The sequence below is a fragment of the Fistularia commersonii genome, chromosome 27, assembly GCF_037954325.1.
Source record: "Fistularia commersonii isolate RoL2024-O1a breed Wild chromosome 27, RoL_Fcom_v1.0, whole genome shotgun sequence".
In the NCBI taxonomy this organism is placed as follows: Eukaryota; Metazoa; Chordata; class Actinopteri; order Syngnathiformes; family Fistulariidae; genus Fistularia; species Fistularia commersonii.
The window spans coordinates 866299-891332 of record NC_141310.1 but is presented as its reverse complement, the minus strand read 5'-3'; the positions used below and the strand labels follow the sequence as shown (position 1 = coordinate 891332).

The window sequence follows — 25034 nt, the reverse complement described above, 5'->3', positions numbered from 1 at the left end:
TGGAAACTAATCCAACTTACAACCTATCCAATATGGACCAGGGCATGACACTGATCATACAAGGGTCCATCATACAGGGGCCAGACTACATACTCTTTGAGCACCCCCAGAGGATTCCCCGCTGAACACGGTCGAATGCCTTCTCCAGGTCCACAAAAGACATGCAGACTGGTTGGGCAAACTCCCAGGCAACCTCAAGGACCCTGCGGAGGTTATAGAGCTGGTCCACTGTTCTTTCCCCATAGGGGAAATTCCTTTGTCAAAGCATCGTAACATCTATAATGTCAAAACATAAAAAAGGAAAATAAATCTGAATATAAATATAAATAGAGAGACAGAAGATAGCAAGACATCCACAAATAAATAGACAGCAGCAGCAGCAGCAGCAGCAGCAGCAGCAGCAGCAGCAGCAGCAGCAGCAGCAGCAGCAGCAGCAACAGCAACAACAACAACAACAACAACAACAACATAATGGAAAATAATGGACAACATAAAGGAACAGTACTCCAGAGCACCTGGATGCCCTGCCATAGGCTCCATGCATCTTTACTGTTTTTGAAGTAGGAGGTTATTGCTTTTTTGCTTCTCTGATGCCCCGTTACAGGTTGGCTCTCGCTGTTTTCAGGTCTGTTTCATCCCCAGCCCTGAAGGTGGGAGGGGGGATAGCTCTGTAGGCCTCTTTGTGTGGGGTGTGGATGAGGTTCAGTATGTGATTCCCTCTTGTTGGAAAGTGCTCATGCTGGTAATATTTTGGTCGGACGGTTTTGTGATCAGCATGGTTAAAATCTCCAGCGAGAGTGGTGAAGGCATCTAGGTGTTGTTCACTGATGGCCTGGTACAGTTCATTTAGCACTCTTCCCGTCCCCGTTGCTGTTAGGTAGATTTTAGCTGATATGGTTGATTGAGTACCTCTTGAATCCACTAAGGAGTTTATATTACAACCATCTACTATCAAATCTAGAAGTGGAAGTTCCTCGCTTTTTGATGCTAATTTTTACAACATGATGTGTAGGGACACTTACTCATCATTTTCACACTGTGGGCCCCCCTATTGTTCCTTTTTAGGACTTCATTTCATGGGTTATTGGCTGACTCTGAGAAGGGCCATGTAGAGTTGGTCTGGCGCTGTTCTCCTGATGATCTGGATTGTGTGGGGGCGGTCTCTGTTCAGGATCAAAGTAATTGTGTTGTCTTGATCTACACTCCCACCTCCAGTGACCATATCTGTCACAATCATGGCATTGGTCTCCCTTTCTGCTCATATAGCATCTATTCTGCTGATGCTTTCTGGGAGGGTTGCAATAGTGAGGTACGTTGACATTATACGTGGTAAAGAATGTTTTTATTTTCAGGAAAATTCCCACTGAGGCTTTATTTCTAAGCCATCTACAGAAGAGATGTTGTCTATAAATCCTCTGGAGCCAACACCTTGACCAGTTGATTGCATTCTGGTATCATATTTGACATGTATGTGGTTATGAACAGCTGATTTAACTCAGGTGGCAGATCTGCCTCATTTTCCCACATCTGTCTTAACCTGTGCACAAACAATTCTACAGCCTCATCTGGTTTCTGTGTTCATTCATGTATCTAGAAAGATCCTGTGAGTCTCTGGCAGTTTCATGAGAAAGTCCTTGAGGCCATCAAAGAAACCCGTGCTCTGTACCACACATAATCCACACGTAATATGGTATCATTACGTGGGTCGAGCATTTGAATTTCTGCTCTTGATTCTGGTTCAGGAATGTGTGGGAGTAGTTTTGTCAAAATCATTCTGAAATCTGGTCCTCCCAACTGCACGTAGTTGTTGATTTTTGGAGGAAGTCAACAAATTTAGATGGTTGTCTCCTTGCATCAGGGCATTATGAAATCAGGTTCATTATTACACTAAAATCAGGTGATTTCAGCATGACTGTTTCCCCAACCAACAAAAATGGAAATGCCTGTGTGTCTGTCTCTTGGGATCTATCCTTCTTGCTTTTCTGCTTTCACTTTTTTTTTCAAAACAATTCTACTTTCCCTTTAAGTGCTGTCAAGGGCTTTTGGGGAGGTGTTCTAGATCCATGGAGTTCTAGAAAAAGATCTTCATGGTCTTTATACATCAACAGGTGTTTCTTCAGCATTTTAGCTGGAGTTTCCCCTGTTAAACTAACCAACAGTTCAGCCTCCTGCTCCCGATGCCATCTGCCGGTTCTCCTGTCGTATGCCAACTTTGCTACTGCCTTGCTGGTTATCTGCTCTGACTCAGCCATCCCATCCTCTGCATAGGGATCTAAATGAAGTTTCTCTGGCCTCGGCTGCCCTCTGCTGCTCATGATAGCTGCACATATTTCCTCATCAGCGTTCTTATTTGCTGTATCCTTCCTGATTCCTGGGGCTAGTATAGTACCCTTATTCTGCTCATATACTCTTGCAAATTTCCTCCACGTCCCTTTACATTCCATCATGTGTAATGATCATCCCTTTTTACATCCCTGTTTTTGATAAGTTTCAACTGATTCATGTGATAATTTTTGAATGATCCCTTAAGTGGGAATGGGTTGATCCATTCTCCTTCATTTTCTCATAGTTTGTTGATTCCACAATTTACAGAATGGGTTGGTATAACCCACAAATTCTTGTTACATATTGTTTTGCAGTTTCACCATGAAGAGGCATGGGTGAAATTGTGACTCTTGTGGTTTATCCACTTTTTTTGGAACATCAGTCCATGTTTTGTAAATTATCAGTTTGTCAGTTATGTTGTAGGTTTTGCTTTGTCCCTGTCCCATGGTTGTCAGCCTATTGTGGCAGCATGGTGCAGGATGTAGACCAATTGTCTTTGGAATCGAACATCCCTAGTTTGATTCCTGGCTCCTTCTAGGAAGTTGAAGTGTTGTTGAGTAATACACTGAACCCCTAACTACTCACCCTGGCGCTGGTGGCCAGCAGCCTACTGCTCATCACTTTCACACAGATCCTTGTCTGCTGATGACTATAGTAGGCAACTCTCAACCGGTTCCTAAAATTGCTTCGTGGCAAGTCTCACTAAACGTGGCCTATATTAGGCCAAGTCTTCTGAGCAACTCTCGGAAGTACCTTACTGTAGGCAACTGTCAACAGTTTTTTGAATTTTAGTATGGCGGTCACCAAGCTAGGTTACGTATTGATCCAATCTTTGTACTAAGCCCCCTCTTGTTCACTCTGCTGACGTATGACTGCTCAGCAAGTTACCCGAACTGTCATATTGTGAAGTTCACAGAAGACACGGAAATACAGGTATGCATCATGAACAACGATGAGTCCAATTACAGAGAGGAGGTGCAGCACCTGGTGCAGTTGTGCAGAGACAACAACCTCTGCATCATTGCGGAAATGGTCTCCAGCTACAGGTACCTGGGTGTGAACATATACAATGACCTCACCTGGACTACCAACACTTTCTGGCTGGTCAGGGAGTTCCACGAGCAGCTGCACTACTGCTGAGAGGAAGGGTCTACAGATGGTGGTGAAGAATGCACAGAGGACTGTGGGGAGCAGCCTTCCCACCACCTTGGACCTCTACACATCATGACGGACTCCACACATCCCGCAAACAAACCGTTTCAGCTGCTGCTGTCAGGCAGGCGGTTGAGGAACATTCAGAGCAAAACCACCAGGCTCAGAAACAGCTTCTTCCCGGAAGCTTTAAGACTGCTGAATATGAAACACACACACACACACACACACACACACACACACACACACACACACACACACACACACACACACACACACACACACACGTGCAATAATGATATGAAACTACCTCCTTGCATCACAGGTAAATTTAGTGCCAACAGGGCTAACTTCAGCCTAACTTAATTGCTGTTACTTGTTAATATGTTCACATTCTGCTCTTTTGTTCCTTTTTTCGCTCTTCTATAAATTTTTCTTGTTATGGCTTGAACCGGACATGGGTACAAATTTCATACCATATACTGTCAGGTGTGCTGGTATGACAATAAAGGTTCATTGAATCCTTATATAGAATAAGATGCTTACCTTAGGGTTTATGGTCCCACTTCTGACACCAAATTGTTGAGGACGGTCTTGAGGCAAGGTAGTCGTGGTGAGCCCTGGGAACTATTGTGGGCCCTCCTCTCGGTCCAAGACCGAGGTACGGATCTCCTAGCCGATGGTGGATGAGGCCTATTGTATCAGAGGTTAGTTTGTAACTATGTGAAGTGAAGAGAGAGAGCAAATGACGAAGTGGTGGAACGTGGAAAAGAGTTTTATGTGGTTTTCATGCAGAAGCTGAGAAAATGCTCTGAGTGGCCAGTAGGTGGTTCCAGACAACTGCAGATAATGTGATCAGATGACAGATAGGAGAGTGCTTAGTATCTCATCTGGAAGGAAAGTAGATAAGTGACTCGGTGGTGGAAATGTAGGTGTGTGTATGTAGAGAAAGAGTTGAACTAAAAAAGATGTGGGACACAGAGGTAACTGAAGAGTGTAGACAGGAGTACCTTGAAATGCAACTTACGGTGTTGGTAGGGGTGGCAAAGGCCAAATAAAAGGCGCAACAGGAAAGTATCTGTGTGAATGAGAGGCACCCAATGTATGTAATAAAGTGCTGGAAATTCTCAATAAATACAATATTAAGTGCAAGAGTGACAGTTCTGTTATGAAGTACTTATCAAGATATGCCACACATCATTAGCACACTGTGCATACATCTGGGGTGTCCAGTATGTAATTTTAAATCTACCAGTCAATCACAAAGGCAACATGGTGCAGTTAGGGTGCCCTGCCTTTCAAAAGAAAAACTACTGTGTACAGGGGACCATGCAATGTACAAACAAGTGAACCACGATCCACAGAATACAGTACAAATTGTGTGGGTAGAGCATGTCATTAAAAATAGCTGTTACTCTATCATCCCCACAGTGGCTTTAGGCACTTGATTGACATACAGCACAGCTAGCCTGAGATCTCATCTTTTGTAACCCAAGTCACTGCGCATGTTAGGTCAACCCCATCTGTTTCCATTCAGTGGAAGTCATCATCAGAGTAGGGTAATGGCCAAAAATGTACAGAATTTTACTTTGCAATACATGTTCATGTTGTCATGCAAGGTAAACAATATACCCATTGTCTGACAAGAGGCGGGGTACCCCCTAGAATGGTCACCAGTCAATCACAGGACCACCTATACAGACAGACAACCATTCACTAACTCACTCATTCGGGGCAATTTTCCCCTTTTTATTCCAATTAACCTGCTCATGTTTTTGGACTGTGGGAGAAAACCAGAGGAAAACCCACACTGCCCAATGCTCCTTTGGTGGCTTTGGAAGCTTTTGCAAAGGATCTGTAAAAAGGGCATCATTCCATCATGTTGAAAAAAAGCTGAAGGCTGTTTTGTGCTGAAAGAAGGGGGTTCTTCAAACATTAACCAATACCTGAAAATTTCACTCCTCAGTGTTAAAGGCTAAATCTACTTTTTTCCTACAGACAAAATGGATGACTCCATTCATGACTGAGAACAGATATGTTGACACCTCTATCAAGAAAGGTAGAATCCCAGGCTTCTCTGAATGTCTGGAACACACCAGAGTTCTCAATCAGATGCTCCGGGAGGTTAAATCTAACAAGGGCAACCTAACCATTGCCTGGCTGGATTTGGCCAATTGCTTCAATCCCTGACACATTGATCTTCGCAGGTTTAGACCACTATCACATCAACTAACACATCAGGGGAATCACCACCTACTCTTCAGTTACGATTCAAATCGGGCCAGTAACACAACAGCAAGACCTGAAGAAGGGAATTGTAACTGGATTCGCAATATTGCCCATTCTGTTCATCATAGGAATGACCTCATCATAACAACCGCTGAGAAAGAACCCCGAGGAACAGACAAAACAGACATTAGTTGAGTATATGTTAGAAGGTTAATGAGAATGTATATAGATATATGAAAAATTGATTTAAGTTCTGGTGTCATTTTAAATAGTGAAGACAATCCTATTTTCTTAGATTTATGATTTTGTTAAACTTAACAATAAAAATGTATCTAGAGCACTTTTCAACTAAGCCAGAAAAATAAGATATTTTACCACTTGGATTGAAGCCAAAGGTACACTTATAAAAAGCCCCGGTAGTAATTCTTCATTGGAGGGCAGAAAAGATCCAGTCAGATTTAACTAATAGAGAACACTATGCATGCATGACTTCCATCTCCGTTTGGTTCCACACCGGTGAGGGATGATCTGTTGGCTGAATGAGCTGCACATCAGCTACAACTTATCCTGCAGGATAGAGAAGGATTGCCCGCCCTTGCTCGAAGTTGTCCTTCACCCTCCCCTTTGCCATCGTCTCCAGACAGTCCAAGTTTAGTCCCTCCACAGAGCGGGCTTTCCTCACCAGCTTGTTAAGCCTGCTGACCTCAGCAGGCTGACCTGTCTTGGCACCACCCCACAAGCACATTACAACAAAGAGCGCACTGACTACCATAGACTGGTAGACAGTCTTGAGGAGCCTGCAACAGATGCCAAATGACCTCAGTCTCCGCAGGAACATCCTACCCAGACCTTTCCTGTAGAGGGCATCAGTGTTATGTGTCCAGTCCAGTTTATTGTTAATGTGTAACCCAAGGTACTTGTATGAGTCCACCATCTCCACCTCTTTGATCGTGGTGATGTTGAGTTGAAGGTGGTTCCGGTTGCTCCCTCAACAAAACTGAGTCAGACCGCTGTACTCATCATTGTTGTTCATACCATGGAAGAGTAATTTGAGAACTTTTGGAGGTAGCATGAACTAGAATTATAGCAGAAGTCAGAGTTGAAGAGGAATAGAGACAGGGTAGTACCTTGGAGCACTCCAGTGCTATATACTATGGCCTCACACAGCCATCCACTCTGACATACTGCGGCCATCCTGTGAAGTAGTCCAAGATCCAGGCAGTGATGTCAGGGTGAAGTTTTAAAACTTGTGATCATGAATCCTACATTGGTATTATATCTGCACTGAACAAACTGTTAGAACACCACTTCTACTTATTGGAATAGTATCCGTCTTTATCCAAGTGCATAAAACTAGAGTTTCGCTTTCATGTAAGCAAAGGAGGGTCACAGTAATTTTAAAAATCAGATCTATTAATACCCGACGGTATAAATTATTGTTCACTGTTTTTTTCCTGTGTCTTGGTTCCCAGGTTCTACTCTCTGGCCTAATTGGAGTGGTGTCATGGAAGAGGCCACTGTCTCTTGTGGTGAGTGTAATATATACAATAATACTATCTTGAATGCTCTGCTGAGAAACTTGAACAGAGCACTAAAACAAGATGCAAACTTGTGTTGTAATAATTTGGAGTTATGAATGTCAAGCACTTACTTCTGGTTCATCTTTTTGGCAAGTGCAAATGGGATATGTTGACAATAAGGCATGTATGTTTATGTTGTTAAAACAAAAGACCCGGTTGCAACAACTGATAAAATACGAATGAATTTTATTGATGGTGAAACATTGACAGTTAGGCTCCTTAGTGATGGTTTCGACCCTCAATAGCGGCACAAATGGAGTAGTCAGAAGATAAATATTGGAAGCGTTTATTATAAAAAAAAAAACACACACAACTAGACACTTTTCAACAAGTGAAAAAAAATGAAACAATCAAGAAATTCCTAAAATTGAGTTTTTTTACTTGTTTTTTCATAAATTCCAAAAGGCACTTGGCAAAGACTAACAATCATTAAAAATCAGCGAAAGTCACAAGAACACAGTATGTATCGGAAACACATGCGTACATTGCTTTCCCTTTCTGTTGCTGACGCCAAATGGGCTAGATTCTTGGGTTTTGTAATGGACATTTAAAAGGTGTTGACACACTTTATCTTAGAGAATGGATGTGTCATGTAACACAGACACAGGGTAGGGGACATAGGACAGGATAGAACTTTATTGATCGCTTGGGAGACTCCCTTAGGGAAATTAGTTGAGCATAAAGTCAATGATCTCATTGTGATCAGACCATAGATTTTTTACACAAATTGAGAATCTTACTCTTAGCTGTCAGTGGGGGAATGAATTGGTTGACACTGTGAGAGGCTTTAACCCATTGTTTAAAGATGACAACTGCTCCGTTTCAGTCTGCTGAGATGGATTCCAATTATCAGACAACTCCCATCTGCTTCCACATACATTTAAGACGGATAGGGGAGTTCCCGGGGCATCCCTTTAGATTTGAGTATTAACGCCACTCTTACTCACCTTACCACCAGCTTGACTTTTGGAGGAGTGGTGTCAAACTGCAAATTAAACAATATTTCAGACTTGGAACTGACCCGTTAACTAGAAGGCTATATGGGAGGCATCGATGGACTAGCTGATGTAAGGATGACTGGATATAGTGAAATCACTACAAAGAAGGCCACAATTATGGTAAAGTGGTGAACATTCTTGGCACAAACCTGAAGTAGGCATCATTGTCAACAAAAACAGATAAAGGGTTGAAAGGGTTTTGAAACCAAGGAGAGGCCTGCTGAATGGGGTGGCTGATTTCATAGTGCAGGAACTGCTACAGAAAAAAGGTCAATCACCTCTGAGCTCACCTGTCACGGGGGCGGACTCAGAATGGGAACCACACCACCAAGGCTGGTATCAGGGTTGGAGCTCTTTTATTTAGGTAGGCTGGGTGTCTCAGGCAGGGTTGCAGGCAGGGTCTCACCAGGACAGGGTCTCAGGCAGGGTTACCGGAAGGGTCAGGGAATGATCTCAGGAAGGGTCCCAGGCATGGTTATGGGAAAGGGCCCCACAATCCTTCAGCCCTGGGACCTCCAGTTGCTCCTTCCTTCGAGCCTTCTTGATCCCTCACGAATTCCCCGAGCAGAGCGTGCCGCTGCTCTTTATGGGGCCGGGTAATTAGCGGCAGCTGGTGCTGATTACGAATTGGACCCAGGTGTGTGAGACCCTGACATCACCCATGTTTTAGGGACTACTAAAAGCAGGGACTGCGAAAGAGTAATGGGCTGGAGGGGGTCAGAGAGTTAGAGTGGTGCAAGGCATTGCCGGCATTTATTTGCAAACAGCAAGTTTATAGAATGGATCCTACGGCGCATGGGAGCCAGAGAAGGGAAGCCAGGAAAGAGAAAATGTGCACCTATTTGTGTTAAAAGCTTAAGTGTTGTGCAGAAGCTGGAAACAAGTGACTTGGCCAATCACAGTATAAAGAGCATTGTAATAATCTAAATAGGTTGTAATTAAACCATGAATGAGTATTTCAAAAGAGATGATGTTTCACTTTGGAAATATACTGTATCATAGCCAAAAAAAGCCCTTCTTCAAAGTGCATGTAATTTACATACGTTTAAATATAGAGTCCATCAAAGTACCCAAGTTGGGGATTAAGAATGGCATCATACCATATAAAAACAGTTCAATGGAGCACACAGCCAATATATGGGACTGCACTACATCCTCCAACACCAAGACTCCACTGGGATCCTGTTTATGGACTTCCACTCATCATACACCACCATCATCCCAGAGGTCCTCTACATAAAAATGTACCAGCTCTTCGTCCCAGCCGCCGATTGTCAGTGGATCACTAGCTTTCTGACATGCAGGAGGCAGCAGATGAAGCTGAGGAAGTTCAACACCCCAACAATCAGAGTTCCCTCAGGGGGGTAGGGTGCCCCCACTGCGTTTAACTCTATACCAATGACTTTACTTCAATGGATCCATCTGTCAACTCGCTCCAGTTCGCAGACAAAATAGTTAGATGGGAGGTTGAACAGCTGGTCCTCAGGTGCAATCAAAACAAGGCTGTGGAGATGACAATGGACTTCAAGAGGAGCCCCCCCATACTTGACAGCACTGTCGCTACTGCGGACTCAAGCAAGTTTCTAGGAGTCATTATCTTTCAGGAGAGGAGGCGCTTTAACGTGTTTGTCTCTTGGTGTTTTTTTCTTTGTCTTTTGTACAAGTATCGGTGGACCAAAACGCATCCACACAGGAGACAAAATGTATTTTACAACGTAGGGAGGCAATTAATCCAGGAATTCAATAAGGGCATGTGTCAACTGTACTGTGCACAATACTAGGAATGCAGGATACCATGTCTAGATCTGATTAGGAGTGGAGTACTGGGCTGTCTTATCAGCCATGTGATGGTGATTGTGGGACTTTAGGCAGGTAGTGCAGTGTTGGTTCTCTCCACTTGTTGCCAACGCTAGAGGACATGTCTCATTCTGGGAGATGTTCCTGCGTTGTCATCAACAGTCTCGGAAGGGGGTTTCCATTGGGAAGGTGCAGGTGCCGATCTCTGAGCCATTACATCTTGTCATAGAAAAGTTTGTAACGTTGTTATCATGGCAAAACTGCATGTATAAGTAGATCAAGGTATGTATGGGCCCATGCATAATTTAATCATGAATTTACAAACTGAAATTCATGTATTTCTTTGAGTTTGGTTGGAACTTTGTGTGAAACACACCCCAAAAGACCGTGTGATTAAGGACTTCCTGAATGAAAAATTCATTTCAAACTTCAGTTCTAATTTTTTAAACTATCAAGTTAGCATAAAAATAATCATGTCCTCTCACTAAGCAAAGTGAGACTACATGATTGTCCCCAAAATGCCCTCTTTGAATGGATTAGTTATTAAAATTATGTTTTTTTTTTTACAGAATGGAAAAAAAGAAACCACAGTGTGCATTTGGCATGTAAAATAAAATAATGCTCAAATCTGAAAAGCTCTTGACTTTGTCCATTTCCACTTTTCTTTTTTACTTTATCTGGTTGTTTGCCCTGTAGGCATGTTAAAGGAGCTGTGTCTCGGGTTAATCTTCACTGTCATACTTCAACAGGTCTGAAGTATTCCACTCCTGTGTTGGTGTATGGTAGTGGATCAGAAAGGATTCTCATGTCTAAATCTGCCATTGTAGCATCCACATAACCGCACTTGGTAATGATCTTTCTGACAGCAGTGTTGATGCTGGTGACACAAAACCTCCTCCTGGTTCTGATGTACATCCTTAAGAAAGAGCATAGAAACATGCTGGTACTTGGAGAGGATGAATGGATGCTTAGGTTCCTTAGACATTGCTGTTGTGCTCAATCTTCCTCCATCTCTCAAGAGGCTATCCTCCAAAATTTGATCCAGCTTATATATGGCGCTCTTACTCAGAAATCTCCTCCCCTCTGTCGCCAGAAATAGAAAATGAGGGCAACCACTGCTTCAAACAAATGTCAACCTACAATTCTAATGTGATGCTTTGTCTTTCAGCCTGCCTCAAATTGCTCTGGATGTTTGGCAACAGGAACCTTGCCCTGTTGTCCTAGGGAACAGTTTGCTTGAAACCATGCAACTGCTTTCTGGATTTCCTTCCGTGATTACACTGCAAGGATTTGGATGTTTCTTTCATGTTCAAGATTCTGTTGGCCACAAATCTTTAAAAGCACCTGTCTTCATTTACAAAGGGATATGTATGTCAACACTGCAGTCAGTGGTACATCCAGAACACCTGGATGGACCTACACATCCAGAATCCGCTAACTGCAATTCTGAGTTCATCGAGTACACTTGTAACTTACCGTATTTTCTGCACTATAAGGCGCACCTAAAAGCCTTTAATCTTCTCAAAAAGTGACAGTGCACCTTATAATGCGCCTTATATATGGATCAGTATTGAGCTTGCTGGGTGCATGCTGGGATATATGACTTTGTGACGCATGCATTTTCATTTCCATTTGTGTGTGTGTGTGTGTGTGTGTGCGCGTCGCAGAAGTAGCAGCGGTAAAAACGGTAAAGGGGAATTCCAGTCCCACAACACTTTTGTGTGTATAAAGACCCCAAAATGGCACCTTTCAAGAGACACACTTATGACATAGAGTTTAAACTCAAGGCCATCAGTCACGCAGTAGAACATGGGAATAGAGCAGCAGCGAGAAAATTCAACATTAACGAATCAATGGTGTGGAAGTAGAGGAAGCAATAAGATGACCTGCGCCAAGTAACGAGGACCAAACAGAGTTTCTGAGGGAACAAAGCAAGATGGCTACAGTTAAAGGACAAACTTGAACAGTGGGTTGTTGAACAGAGAGCAGCAAGTAGAAGCGTCTCTACAGTCACTATTCGAATGAAGGCAACAGCGCCAGCTAGTGACATAAATATCAATGAATTTTGAGGCGGTCCTTCTTGGTGCTTTTGTTTTATGAAACGTTTTGAGCTGTGACAAATGGAGTTGGAAATACATTGTTTGAACGAAGGCGCCACAAATACTGGTAAGAGCTACTGGTACTTACAGTACCGTATCGTGAATGTACTAACTTGTTTTGGGAGTGAAAGGAGTTGTCAGAACGTTGGTTGATATTCTATTAATAAAGTTTGACTGACTTATCTGAGTGTTTTGTTGACATTCCCTTTAGCACAGCTCCAGTTAGTGGATGCATGACGCAACCCCAGGCACTACTGTAGCTTCTATTATATGTACCTTATAATGCGGTCCGCCTTATATATGAATTTCTTTTTAAAATCGGCTATTCATTGATGGTGCGCCTTATAATCTGGTGCACCTTATAGTGCGGAAAATACGGTACCTTCTAAAAACCCTTGGCATGGTGAGCCTTCAGGTACTGCTTGAGCTCTTGAGCTGTCATTCTTTCCACTTACTTGATTCCACCATCCCCATTTATAGTGCATTCAGGGACTTTTTTTTCTGCTTGATTGTATTTAAAATACGCGCATATATCTTCTTGTCATCTCATACCAGCAAGTCCCTTCACTGCCGCTTTCGCCATGGTCGAATGACTGCCGCTGTGTTGAGCAGAATGTACACTGAATGCCAGGTGTTGTCCATGAACGAGCAAGAATAGGATACAGCAGCACTGCAGACACTTTTGAGGTTTTCATTGACAGATTACACACACAGTAAGCAGAATGTTATGCATCTTGAACATATTACTGAGCACCTGTTAACATTTATGTCCATTCCTGTCTCGTCAATGAAAACTCACGCACACCTCGTCATGTTTTAGTCATCAAAGACCCTTTTTTATCTCATGTTAAAAAAGTGGAATTGTAATGTATTCAGTATTGAAGACAACCTTGTAACCTAGTAATAACCTTGACCAATCTTACGCTCTACAACAGTAAGTATAGTACAACAAAACCATGCTTCTTTTGCAGATGTGCATGCGTCGTGTATCCTTCATCATTCAATTGTCAGCCAATTGAATGCTGGTTATGCTGGTTCTGAACCTCCAAGTCCATTTTGAGCCAGTAATATAGATCTCATAAGTGCTGTTTAGCTTGTACTATGCCTTTGGGAGCCAAATCCATCCAGGCCTGGTGCATAGAGATTGGCACCAGCAGTCCTGAGCCTCTGAAAATGAAATTATCTTTCACTGAGAGCTCTTCTCATGCTTTATAGTAGGGTTTCATGTCCAGGTTCACCACTGGAAGATGGAAGGCCAGCCATGGTGAATCTGTTCACGCAGAGCTGTCATTTCCAGACATGACGAGCAAGCAGCTTCAAAGTCAGCTGCTTGAAGAGGGCACAGTGTGGGGAAAATCAGTTGCTGTTTCAGGCTACAGATCAGCAAATAGCTCAGCAGGCAGCGGCAACAGAAGATGAGAAAGGCAGTCAGCGGTATAGTTTTGAGACCCTGGGCAGTACACCATGTCATAATCAAAACACAGAAAGCATGCCGACCACCGTGCTACACGCATCCCAGCTCTGCCTATCCCCTTGGTGGTAAGCACAATAGTAAGTGCCTGGTGATCACTGCGCAAGGTAATGCGATAAATATAAGTATGTCCGCCATTTTTCTGTAGCCTACACACACACAACAATGCCTCATTTTCAAGTATTAAGTACTTGCACTCTGTTGTGGTAAGTGTGTGGGAAGCAAAAGCAATTGGATTCTCAGAGCTGTCAGGCTGTATTTGGGCAAATACTGCACCCAGTCCATAGTCACTTGCATCTGTTGAGACAACTGAGCGAAGTGTGGGGTCTTAAAGGGCAAGGGTAGGACCAGCAACCAGGAGCTTTTTAACCTACTGCTTTGAGCAGCTTCAGTCCTTGTGAGTGAGTCTGTCTTTTAGGTATGCTCACGCATCGGGGCAACAACTGAGGCAAAGCCTAGTAAAAATTTGGAATACCAGAGCACTAGAAAGACCTGCATGGCTACATCTGAAGGGGACGGAGCATTCTGGACTGCATTAACGTGTTCTTGGACAAGCAGGATCCCCTCGGCAGTGACGACATGACCATGGAAATGCAATGTAGTCTGCTTGAAATGACATTTGTTGTAATTCAGAACAAAAACAACCGCTTTTAGTTTTAGCAGGATGTATCTGAGGCTGCGGTCATGGTCAGCAGGTGAGACCCCAAAGATGATAAGATCATCTCGGTAGTTTTGTACATCTCATACACCTTCTCGAATTGTCGCCATCATTTTTTGAAAGGCAGAGGGTGCTGACGCTAAGCTGTAGGGCACCCTAAAAAAATATCTGAAAAGACTCAATGTGAGGCAGTGGATAGCTGTCATTGACCCCCTCCATGTTTGGGTCCTGTAGATCAGCACAAATCGGGATTCCACCACTTTTCTTAGTAGTGACCTCAATGGGGGAAATCCAGGCAGAAGCACCTTTCCTCTCTATGATACTGGGCTTCAGCAAGCGATCCAAGTCAGCAGTCTCTAATCGCAAAAGGCAAGCACCGCAGCAACAGTCGCACTGGTGTGATGGTAGGATCAAGTTTGACTTCATGCAAAAAGTTCTTTACACACTCAGTGCCAGCAACGTATGAAGCAGTAGGTGTTGTAGCATTCGTAGACTTCAATGGTCTTTCGCTGAGGTGAAAATAGTATCATATCTGATACACATGTCCAGGACAGAAAATAGGTCCATACCCTACGATACCATCCCTCTCTCTACTATGAACAGTGTGTCTGCTGTGGAGGTGTTGTCCATGTGTGCTTGAGCATGCAGGAATACTAGCACAGGAATGTTTTCTCGTGCTATGTGCTATGGTGATATCTAGTAAATGCATTTCATGCACATCACTAGATGGGGCTAAACGACAAACCCTAGTGTAATGTCCTTTTTTATGGCAAGATTTACGCTGCACTTTTGCTGCAGGGCACTGGGAAGAATTTATGTATGCTCCTCTGAGCCACATGTAAAGCATGATTTGCGCTGGGAGGAAGGTGCAGTTACAGCTGTGGCAGCGGGACGAAAGTTCTTTTTATATTTCACACTATGGGGCTTGTATTTTACAGCCTGAGCTGCAGCACCATCTAACTTAATTTTGTTACCTTGCTGTACAGCAGCATCTATCTGGAGTGCTGATTGCTATAAAGTTCTCCAAAGTCTTGTCAGGTTCTAATAGCAGTCTCTTTTAGGTCCGCACCCCCTAGCAACATTAGATGCTGGATCATGTAGTGTGTCGTCAAAAGGAGGCCCAGACAGCATTTAGAAACAAGTCTCAATGAAGATCTATGATGTGAGCTCTGTGTTGCTCTATGATTCTCCATTTTGCTGCAAACTATTGTCAGGTCAGGTCAAGTCAAGGTGAGTCAAGTCAGATTTTATTTTTCAAGCACCAATTCCTAAAACTTTTCACAAAGGGAAGGAATAGACCACACTCTTTAGATTTATTATTTATACTATTATACACAGTTTTGTTAAAATGGTGAACATATAACCAGTGTACCAGAATACAGTAATTTTCACATGATTAATTTAGCACTTTTAAAATGAAACTTTGTGAGTTGATATGGTATCACAACTTTTCCAACACTGTTTGTGATAGCTCCATCAATGATAATTTACACTGATATGTATAGAGAGGGATGCCTAGGATATCAGGCATTAAATTTGCTATTTCAATGAATCAATGAAGGAGAGTCTGATGTTGCCAAGCGCAGCATGAACCACTGCTATGGCACCACTACCACTTTGCCACTGCGCCATGTTGTCACAGCACTAGCTCACCAACTGCTTCATCTCCTGTCTGTAGCGTTGGTCATTGTTGTCATGAATGAGGCCTTCTCCTGTTGTATATTCTTTATAATTAGTAATTACAGTGAAGTTAACCAAGTGTCCATTCAATCGTATTATTATTCAGTGTGTATATTGATAACTCATTATAAACCATGATGGTCTGCACTTCACCTCACAAGACGGTCCCTGATCCCATTTTTGATAGGGAACCTTTTTGTGTGGAGTTTGCATGTTGCATGTGTGGGTGTTCTCCAGGTTCTCGGGTTTCTTCCAAACATCATAGAACATGCAGTTTGAGAACCTAAATTGCCTGGACATATGAATGAGAGTTAGCTGTTGTGTGTCTCTATATATATGACCCTGTGATCGACCACAGACTGTCCAGGGTGTACCCACTTCCTGCCAGTGAAAGCTGGGATAGGTTCCAGCCACCCCTGACTGCAGGAAACCAGATGTAGATAATTAATGAATAAATTAGTTAATTAATTAATTCATTAATTCATTCATTACATGAATTTTCTCATAGTTTCACTAAATAGTGCAAAAGGAGGTGAAAAAAAGTTCTTTAGTAATAATGTCACCATATTAAATGTAATTTATTTCTAAAGGTCTGTATCTCCCAAAGACCATTTTTTCCATCAAGGTTATATAATAGATGGATGTTTTGCCATATCATAAAATAATGCTGCTCTTCGGAACTTAATGTTTTCAAGCAAAGGATAAAGATGGGAACCAGCCAGCTGTGATGAATGTATGTAGATACTGTATTCAAGGATTCAAAGACTGTTGTCAACATTCAGCTCTAGTGAGAATGAAATAAAGTTTGTTTCTTGAGCCCAGTAGACAGTCATTAGCAGCAGCACAAGATTAAAATAAAAATATGTATAAAATATGCACAATGAATTTAAATAATATATTTCCAAAATCTACAAAAATAAGCATGATAAGGCACTATATAAATCCAAGTAAACATTTTAACGAAGTCATTTGCAAAGTTTGGAGTGTGCAAGTTGCAGTGAGATAGTTGTCCCTTTTTTGGCAATCTACAGAACAGCACCACTGTTCAGCAGTCTCACAGCTGTGGGAAAGAAACTATTCTTCAGTCTGATGGTCCTGCTCTGGGTGATTGGCAGCTTCTTCCTCGAAGGAACAGGGACAAAGAGTGCATGTGCAGGATGGATGGGTCTTTCATGATAATCTTTCTGGATCTGATGATGAAGGTGTTCGTGGTGGTTGGGAAGCTGTTCCCAGCATCCCCTTTGCAGCCTTAACCACCTTGTGGACATCCTTCTTCTCTGGCACAGAGCAGCTGCGGTGCCATGCAGTGACATAGGAACAGTGGACATTTTCCACCTCACATCTGTAGAAAGAGGGAAGCTAGAAACTATTCCTAATCTGCTCTTTCAGTGTGCAGTGGAGGGATGATGAATGCTTCTCCTTAAGTCCACAATCATCTCCTTTGTTTTCTTCATGTTGATGCAGAGCTCGCTTTCTCTACACCAGCTTCCCATGTGTTCGACCTCCTTTCTGTGTTCAGACTGATCATTTTTAGTGATGCATCCCACCACTGTTGCGTCTTATGCAAGCTTCACAATTGAGTCACGAAGCAGCAAATGTCAGCAGAGTGAACAAGACGGGGCTCAGCATATAGCCATGAGGAGAGCCAGTGCTGAGGTTGATGGGGAAGGAGGAGATGTTGTATATCTGTTGGTCAGGAGGTCCAGTACCAGTTGCAGAGGGAAGGTTTCAACCCAAATATGTAGAGTTTCTGCACCAGGGTGTCAGGGATGATGGTCTTGAATGTGGGCAATGAAGAGCAGGAGCATGCAACAGTCCTTTCTCTCCAAGCCGGTGAGGGCTATGTGGACCATTGCTGAAATGACTTCATCAGTGAAGCAGTTCTGCTGGTAAGCATACTGGTAGGGGTTCTTGGTAACATTGATGTTTTCTTTAAGTGGACCATTACTAGCCTTTCAAGGCACTATCTGGGTGATGGCTGCTGGCCAGTCATTTAGGTGTGTCACTGAGGTGTTTTTGGGAACAGGATGTTGGTAGATGTCTTCATGCAGTTGGGGATAGCGTCCTGCGGAGAGAAATCTTGTAGGTGTCTAATAACATCTTATTAGCGGCAGTAGCTACGGGGCTCCTCCTCCGGTGGTGTCATGAGTCTGCTGCTAGAAGAGCTGGATGGGTTTTCAAACCGGCCAAAGCTGCTGGTCTAATCCATGATACTCTTTATCTTTCCCTTTGTCTAAACCCTTCCGCATGCTCCATGAGTCATTGGTGGAAAAATGAATCTGAATTCTTTAAGCATGTGTTTTTCAAATTGAACATTAATTAAATGTGTCTCCATGGAACTTCTTGTCTGTTCCTATTATATCTGTCTTTCTGTAAATGATTGACTTTTCTCCATTCTTCCGTTAGCTGAAATTTTTCTTTACCACTGTTTATTTCAGAATTTTCCTATTTACCATCAGCTCTTCTGGCTTTCAATTTTTCACCATGGCAAAATAAGTTTTATTTTATCCTTCAGTATGTCCTTAAAATGCTGCTTCAATTATTTCCCTACCTCATCTCTTGGCCTCCTCCTCTATTTCACTGTGTGTGTGTGTGTGTGTGTGTGTGTGTGTGTGTGTGTGTGTGTGTGTGTGTGTGTGTGTGTCTACAGTCCATTATCTACGTTCCAACAAAGCACAGGATCCCTTCACTGAATGTGGTAGACGGCGTCAAAGTCCTGAACATTTCAACACCCCTTCACTCTTGTACTACAGTACTTTGACAATGGGTCTAGAGAATGTGCTATTCTGCCCTCTCGTGTCTGCTTGTATATTAAGTTTCCAGTTTGGATCAAATGCATAAAACCTCAGTAGGTTATGAGCCAAAAATAAATAAGGCATTTTACAAAAAAATGTGTGACAATGTCATGGGATTCACAATTGATGATAAGTTATATAATGAGATACTTATCAGCTCAGAGAACCAGGCAATGTGGAAATTTCAGAATGATTACTTGAAAACAAAAGGCATGTTCATGGAAATTGATACCTTAAAAGTAGATGCTCACAAGCAGGCAAAATTTCAAAAACAGACAGAAAAGCCATTGATACTGAATGTAAGTGCATCCCAAATGAACCTGATATTCATCTATCGGTCTCAAAGAACCTCGGAACAAGATTAAATGAATTTTCGAAAGAGATACTAAATAAGCTGATTGTAAATAAAAATATGTTATGTATGACACAACAGATGGAGAAAACATTCTTAATCCTGAATGACTGATTAATTAAGAGCAACTGGTATGCAAATTGCTGAAGAAAACAATGACTGTAAGTGCTGCATGGCCTGTCAGCAAGTTTTGTTGCAATTGTCACCGGCCTAGAAACAAAAAATGACAGTTTAAGCTGCAGTTTGTTCAACCATCACTCAAAATCGAAGAGCAAAAGCAAGACCATGCTGATGATGCCTGTGCAAGTGGTGGCAATTCATGCAGCAGTACATCAGCCATGTCAGCACAAGTTTCCCGGAGAAATGAGAGCTAAGTGGGCAGCGTGAGCGGATACATCCATTTAAAGGAGATATCTGGAAAAGACACATAAAACATATCTGTCAAAGTTGGAAAAAGATAAGTAAAGTTCACAATGCTAAAAGCATGAAGTATGAGGATGGAGGGTGTAAGTCTGAGTGCATTTATCGCAAGAGAGGGAAATCAGAATGAGAGGCAACATCAGACTGGGTGGTCAAGTGACTCTGCAGGCATCAACACACATGATATTTTGACATATGACAAAGTAATTCTTGACTTTCCAGAACCAAAGTTGAGTGAACATTGGTGATAGCAGGGTGGTTGATGCCCTAGGACAGGGGTCGGCAACCGCATGCGGCTCTGTCATCCTTACACTGCGGCTCCGAGTGGCTTGGGAAAATAAATTATAAATATTTAATTGATGTGTATTTCATTTGTGTTAGTTCCTTTTTTAATTTCAGTTCTAAGTTGGAAGATTATTGTGATCTTGAAGTATTAAAATAAAATTATATTTATTATTTTTCGCCGCTCAAAATAAATGTCACACTTGCAGAAGGCGGTATACCGGCCAGCCGGTATAGTCCCGATTTGCAGATGCTGTGCACAGAAGTTCAGGAGCAGAAGTCCCATTAACCAGGCAAAATAAATATTTATGAAGATATTTTCCAAATATTTATTTTTCATTGTTTACTGACATAGTGATTTTTTTCCCAATTTATTTCTAAAATTCAGGTCTAGGCAACGCTACATGCTCTGAAAGCCCAAAGCTCAAAATGTTCAAAATGTGTTCATTCCATAAATGAAATGTAATCTTTTCTATAGCACTCTGTGGATTTCATAAGCAACACACTACACACTTGTTTATACAAAGTGTAAAGGTAATAAAAATGCAATATATACAGTGGTACCGCTATTTTAGACGTCAGCAATTATTTGCGGCTCCCAGTGTTTTCTTTTCCATGGAAACCGGGTCCAAATGGCTCTTTAGGTGTTAAAGGTTGCTGACCCCTGCCCTAGAACTTGGAAACGTCAAGCTGAGGATGGCGTTCAAAGTCAGTGATATAAAATTTGCCACAATGTGGAGTTCAAAGATATGATGGGCTGCATCAGCTGGATGTTGAAGAAAGTTCATCTGTCTGTCACGGTGCATCAAGAGCATTGGTAACTTCCAGCCTGTGGCATTAGAGCTGGGTCACATGACCTAGCTGGAAGAACTGAAAAAGCTGGCAAGTGGAGTGGACTCTTGTGTAAAGAAAGAATTAACCATTCTTGAAGTGTGTGTGAAGAGTAAGATGTCCAGAATGCCATAGAAACCACCGGGAGAAATCTTAACCAAACATGCACTGCTTCTGATTCATGACAACTTCAGTGGTCCCAAACAGACTTAATCTGTAGGTAGTAGTATTTAAAAAAGTATCAAAAGGGGGAAAGTATTTTTACATCTTTATCGATGACCACTCATGATACTGCAAAGTATACTTTATGAAACAAAGTATTGAGGTGCTTATCAAGTTCAAAGAATTTAAGAAAAAGTAAACGGGACATTAGTTGAAGCAGCCAAAGGAATGTTAGTTCATGCAATGTTGCCAAAGACCTACTGGGCAAAAGCTGTAGCAACCATAGCTGCAGACCAGGATGCCCGCATCTCGTCTGAGGAAAGTTATGCCCTATCAGAGCTAGAACAGCAAAAGCCACAAGGGTCATGTGAGAATATTTGGTTATGAAGCCTATGCACAAATGCACATCCCAGACTAAGAATAAAGAAAACAGGACAGGAACAGTGTGAAACTTCATTTTGTGGGATATGCAAACAACAATCGTTTGATGGACGAAGTCAAAAGGAGAATTGTGCTCATCATGCTCATCACTTCTTCATCTCCTCCATTGCCTGCCCCAACATGTCCATTGAAGTCTGCACCAATTACCACTCTCTCATCTCGGGGGATATTCTGCATCACTTCATCTAGCTCGTTTCACAACTTCTCCTTCTCCTAAAACTCACATCTCACCGGCAGGGCATAGCCACCAATAACATTGAGCATCACACCCTCAATTTCCAATTTCAGACTCATAAGTCTGAAGTGACATTCTTTGCACCTCCAGAACGTTCCTAACAAACTCCTCCTTCAAGATAACTTCTACTCAATTTCTCTTCTTGTCAGTACCATGATGATCCAACTTAAAGCCTGCTCCTAAGCTTCTAGCCTCACTACCTTTCCACCTGGTCTCCTGGACACACAGTATATCCACCTTCCTTCTCTGTATCATGTAGACAAACTCTCTACCTTTTCCTGTCATACACCCAATATTCAAAGTACTACTCTCTTCCCTACTCTCAGTCCCAGGCTCTTGCCTTTCCTCTTCTTTCTTTGCTTCTGAACAAACCTTCCTCCTCACCTACTCCAACCCACAGTAGCCCAATTTCCATTGGTACCCTGTAGATCATCGGTACCAGTGGCGATCGTAATTACTCAGGCCTTAACATATCCGGTATGAGGGTATTAGGTTTGATTCACATGTTTGGTTTTGGCAAAAGTTTTACCCCGGATGCTCTTCCTGATGCAACCCTCTGCATTTATCCAGGGTTGGGATGGGCTCAGGGAGACACTGCCTTGTGGCCCTCCAAAGCTGGCTTTTGTTCACAGCTATGCCGTCGTGAACATGCCTGATCTCGCCTGATTTTGGAAGCTAAGGAGGGTCAGGCCTGGTTAGCACTTGGATGGGAGAGCACCAGGGAATACCAGGTGCCGTAAGGTTTTAGGGGGCAGCGTGGCGCAGAAGGTAGAGCAATCACGTGGAACCGAACATTCCTAGTTCAATTCCCGGCTCCTCCTAGTGTGTCGAAGTGTCGTTGAGTAAGACGCTGAACCCCTAACTGCTCCCCTGGTGCTGGTCAATAGCAGCATACTGCTCATGATTCATCCATGATGGGTTATTTGCAGAGAACAAATTTCCCCACGGGGATTTTCACATACACTGCCTCCAGCTCTTCCTGGGAATCACATGGTATAGCTGTCTGCAATATTGGTTAGACAAACTCATACCAACTACAATGGCTGTCATAAAGATGCTTTTATTGAGTTGGCTGGTAGAGTGCTGTTTGGCCACTTACACCAAAATCATCACTCTGTTAAAGGGCAAAAGAAGTGCTACAAAGATCAGCTAAAAACAGTGCAGGAGAGATGCAATAACAAGTCTAGGGACCTGGAGGAAATGGTTGACCGCAACAGCTAAAATACTGGAGGATGTAAGAACAACTAGGGGACAACAAACAAGGCTGAGGAGGAAGAAAGACACCCATGTCTCCCAGTAACATCACCTGCACATTCACAGGTCCCAACTGCAATAGGGCAGCACTCCATAAATGTCGAATGTGGAAAGGGGAAAAACACCCTCAACAAGGTCTACACAAACACAAAGCTTGGCAACAGAGCCAGACCCCCACCACATGCTGTGCTACATTAAGACCTGCATTGACACCGTTACAGTGGACAGGTGCATCTGGGTGTACCCCCAAACAGAGGCCCTTGATGACCCTGGGCATCAGGCACTTACTGGAGGAGAGAATCTCAGCCTTCAGCCCATGCTAACCTAAAGAGAGGCATAAGGGAGGCCAAATTGGATTATTGGAGGAGGATAGAGGACCATCTGGACGGCAGCAACAGCAAATCGGTATGGCAAGGAGTCCAGCATCTCACCAACTATGGGACCGACCTCGGAGCTTCTGTAGTTTACATCATGTTGACAGAAGAGCTGAACATCTTTGCACTCCTTGACATGGCTCCACAAGAGTCAGCACCACTACAACACATGGCCCATGGCAAGATAAACCTAACAGTAGAAGAACAAAATGTGAGGCATACGTTGCAGCCAGTCAGGCCAAGGAAGGTGGCTGGCCCTGACAGAGTGCCGGGATGTGTACTGAGAGACTGCACAGACTGGCTGGTTGGAGTCTTTACAAAGATTGTCAACATGTCCTGGCACAATTCACAGCCCCACCCTGCTTGAAGCCTTCCACCAAAATCCCACTCCCCAAGATACCCCATGTTTCCAGCTTCAATGACTACTAACCAGATGCAGTGGAGATGAAGCATTTTGAAAAACTGGTCAACAGGCACATCACAGCACCACTGCCCCAAAGCCTTGACCCCCGCCAGTTTGCCTTTAGAGTGAACAAGTCCACAGTGGATGTGGTAGCCACAGCACTGCAGCTTGGCATCCAAAACCATCCTCTCACACAAGCTCACACTATCATTTAATGAGATTAAGCTCTGCTATTATGACTTACACTCTATTGTTTTTATTGATTTATTTATATACTTATTTAAAATATTTATCTTATGCTTTCCATATTTACTATTAATTTTGATTTTACTGAGTATGTATGAGATGCCGATTGTCATGTACACATGACAATAAAGATTTAACATTACTATCACCATTCAAGACAGTTATCAGAAAATCCACCAATAAAGGGCATCAGTGAATTTTATCATCAGATATAATGGACAACTATAGGCAAGCTTCGTGTGTGTGTGCGTTTGTGTGTGTGTGTGTGTGTGTGTGTGTGTGTGTGTGTGTGTGTGTGTGTGTGTGTGTCTGTGTGTGTGTGTGTGTGTCTGTGTTTTAAAGAGGAAAAGAGAGCGCGGGGGAGAGAGAAAGAGAAAGAGAATCCTTCTAAATACTGGAAATATATTCAAGAACCATATTGCCATGTTGAAAAATATAATTTTTGATGATTTGTAAGAGAATTGATTTGTCCAATGTCACACACAGATTAGCTAAAAAGTGTTACTAAGCAACTGCAGATTTCTACCTCTCTACCCAATTCTTATTTTTGTCATGTTTCTGGCTTTCACAGATTATGTTTTTCATGCTGCTGTCAGCAGTTTGTGTGATGCTCAACTTGGCTGGCTCCATCCTCTCCTGCCAGAATGCTCAGCTGGTCAGCTCACTTGAAGAATGTCAGCTGGTAAGATCACATGGATCAAAATCTCTTATCTTGTAAACTCCATTGAAAGGTAACATGAGTATGTAATTGAATTTCGAGAACTGAGTACCCCAGGAAATGTATCTTTAAGTTGAAAAATATGTGAATCTCGCCAACATAGACATAGTCACAAAGATTATCAGTGTATTTTAATTCCCTCACATTTTTCATATAAAAAGCAATTCAAAATAGTCAATTTTTTAAGGCTGCATTTTGTTATTTATTCAAGCTATATGGGTAAGGATATAAATAGCACTTCTGTTTTGGAAATGCTGCTAAAATTAGTATACAGCAAATTTGGTTATCACATACTTTCTTAAATTAAAGATGGGCTTATATATAATCAAACAACTCTATCTTGAAGGCGTTCAAGATCATATTTAACATGGCAAAGATGTACCTACATAGCAACACTATGCAATCATTATTATTCCACACAGGTTTATGATTTTAGTTTATTAATAGAGAAATTGTATGATTTTCAACCACACGTTGAAAACCACTACTAATACTACTGCTTTTACATTACAGTACAGTCATTTGGCAGATG

General features: G+C 42.5%; 1 protein-coding gene across 3 annotated transcripts in view; it reads left to right on the top strand.

Moving 5' to 3' along the window:
• entrep2 (endosomal transmembrane epsin interactor 2) overlaps positions 1-25034 on the top strand; it is a 55696-nt gene that overhangs the window by 15625 nt on the left and 15037 nt on the right. For all 3 annotated transcript variants that reach the window (XM_086174823.1, XM_086174822.1, XM_086174825.1), the window contains exons 2-3: positions 7179-7235; positions 24356-24466. In XM_086174823.1, coding sequence (XP_086030949.1) covers positions 7179-7235; positions 24356-24466 — 168 coding nt within the window. The remainder of the gene's footprint in view (positions 1-7178; positions 7236-24355; positions 24467-25034) is intronic.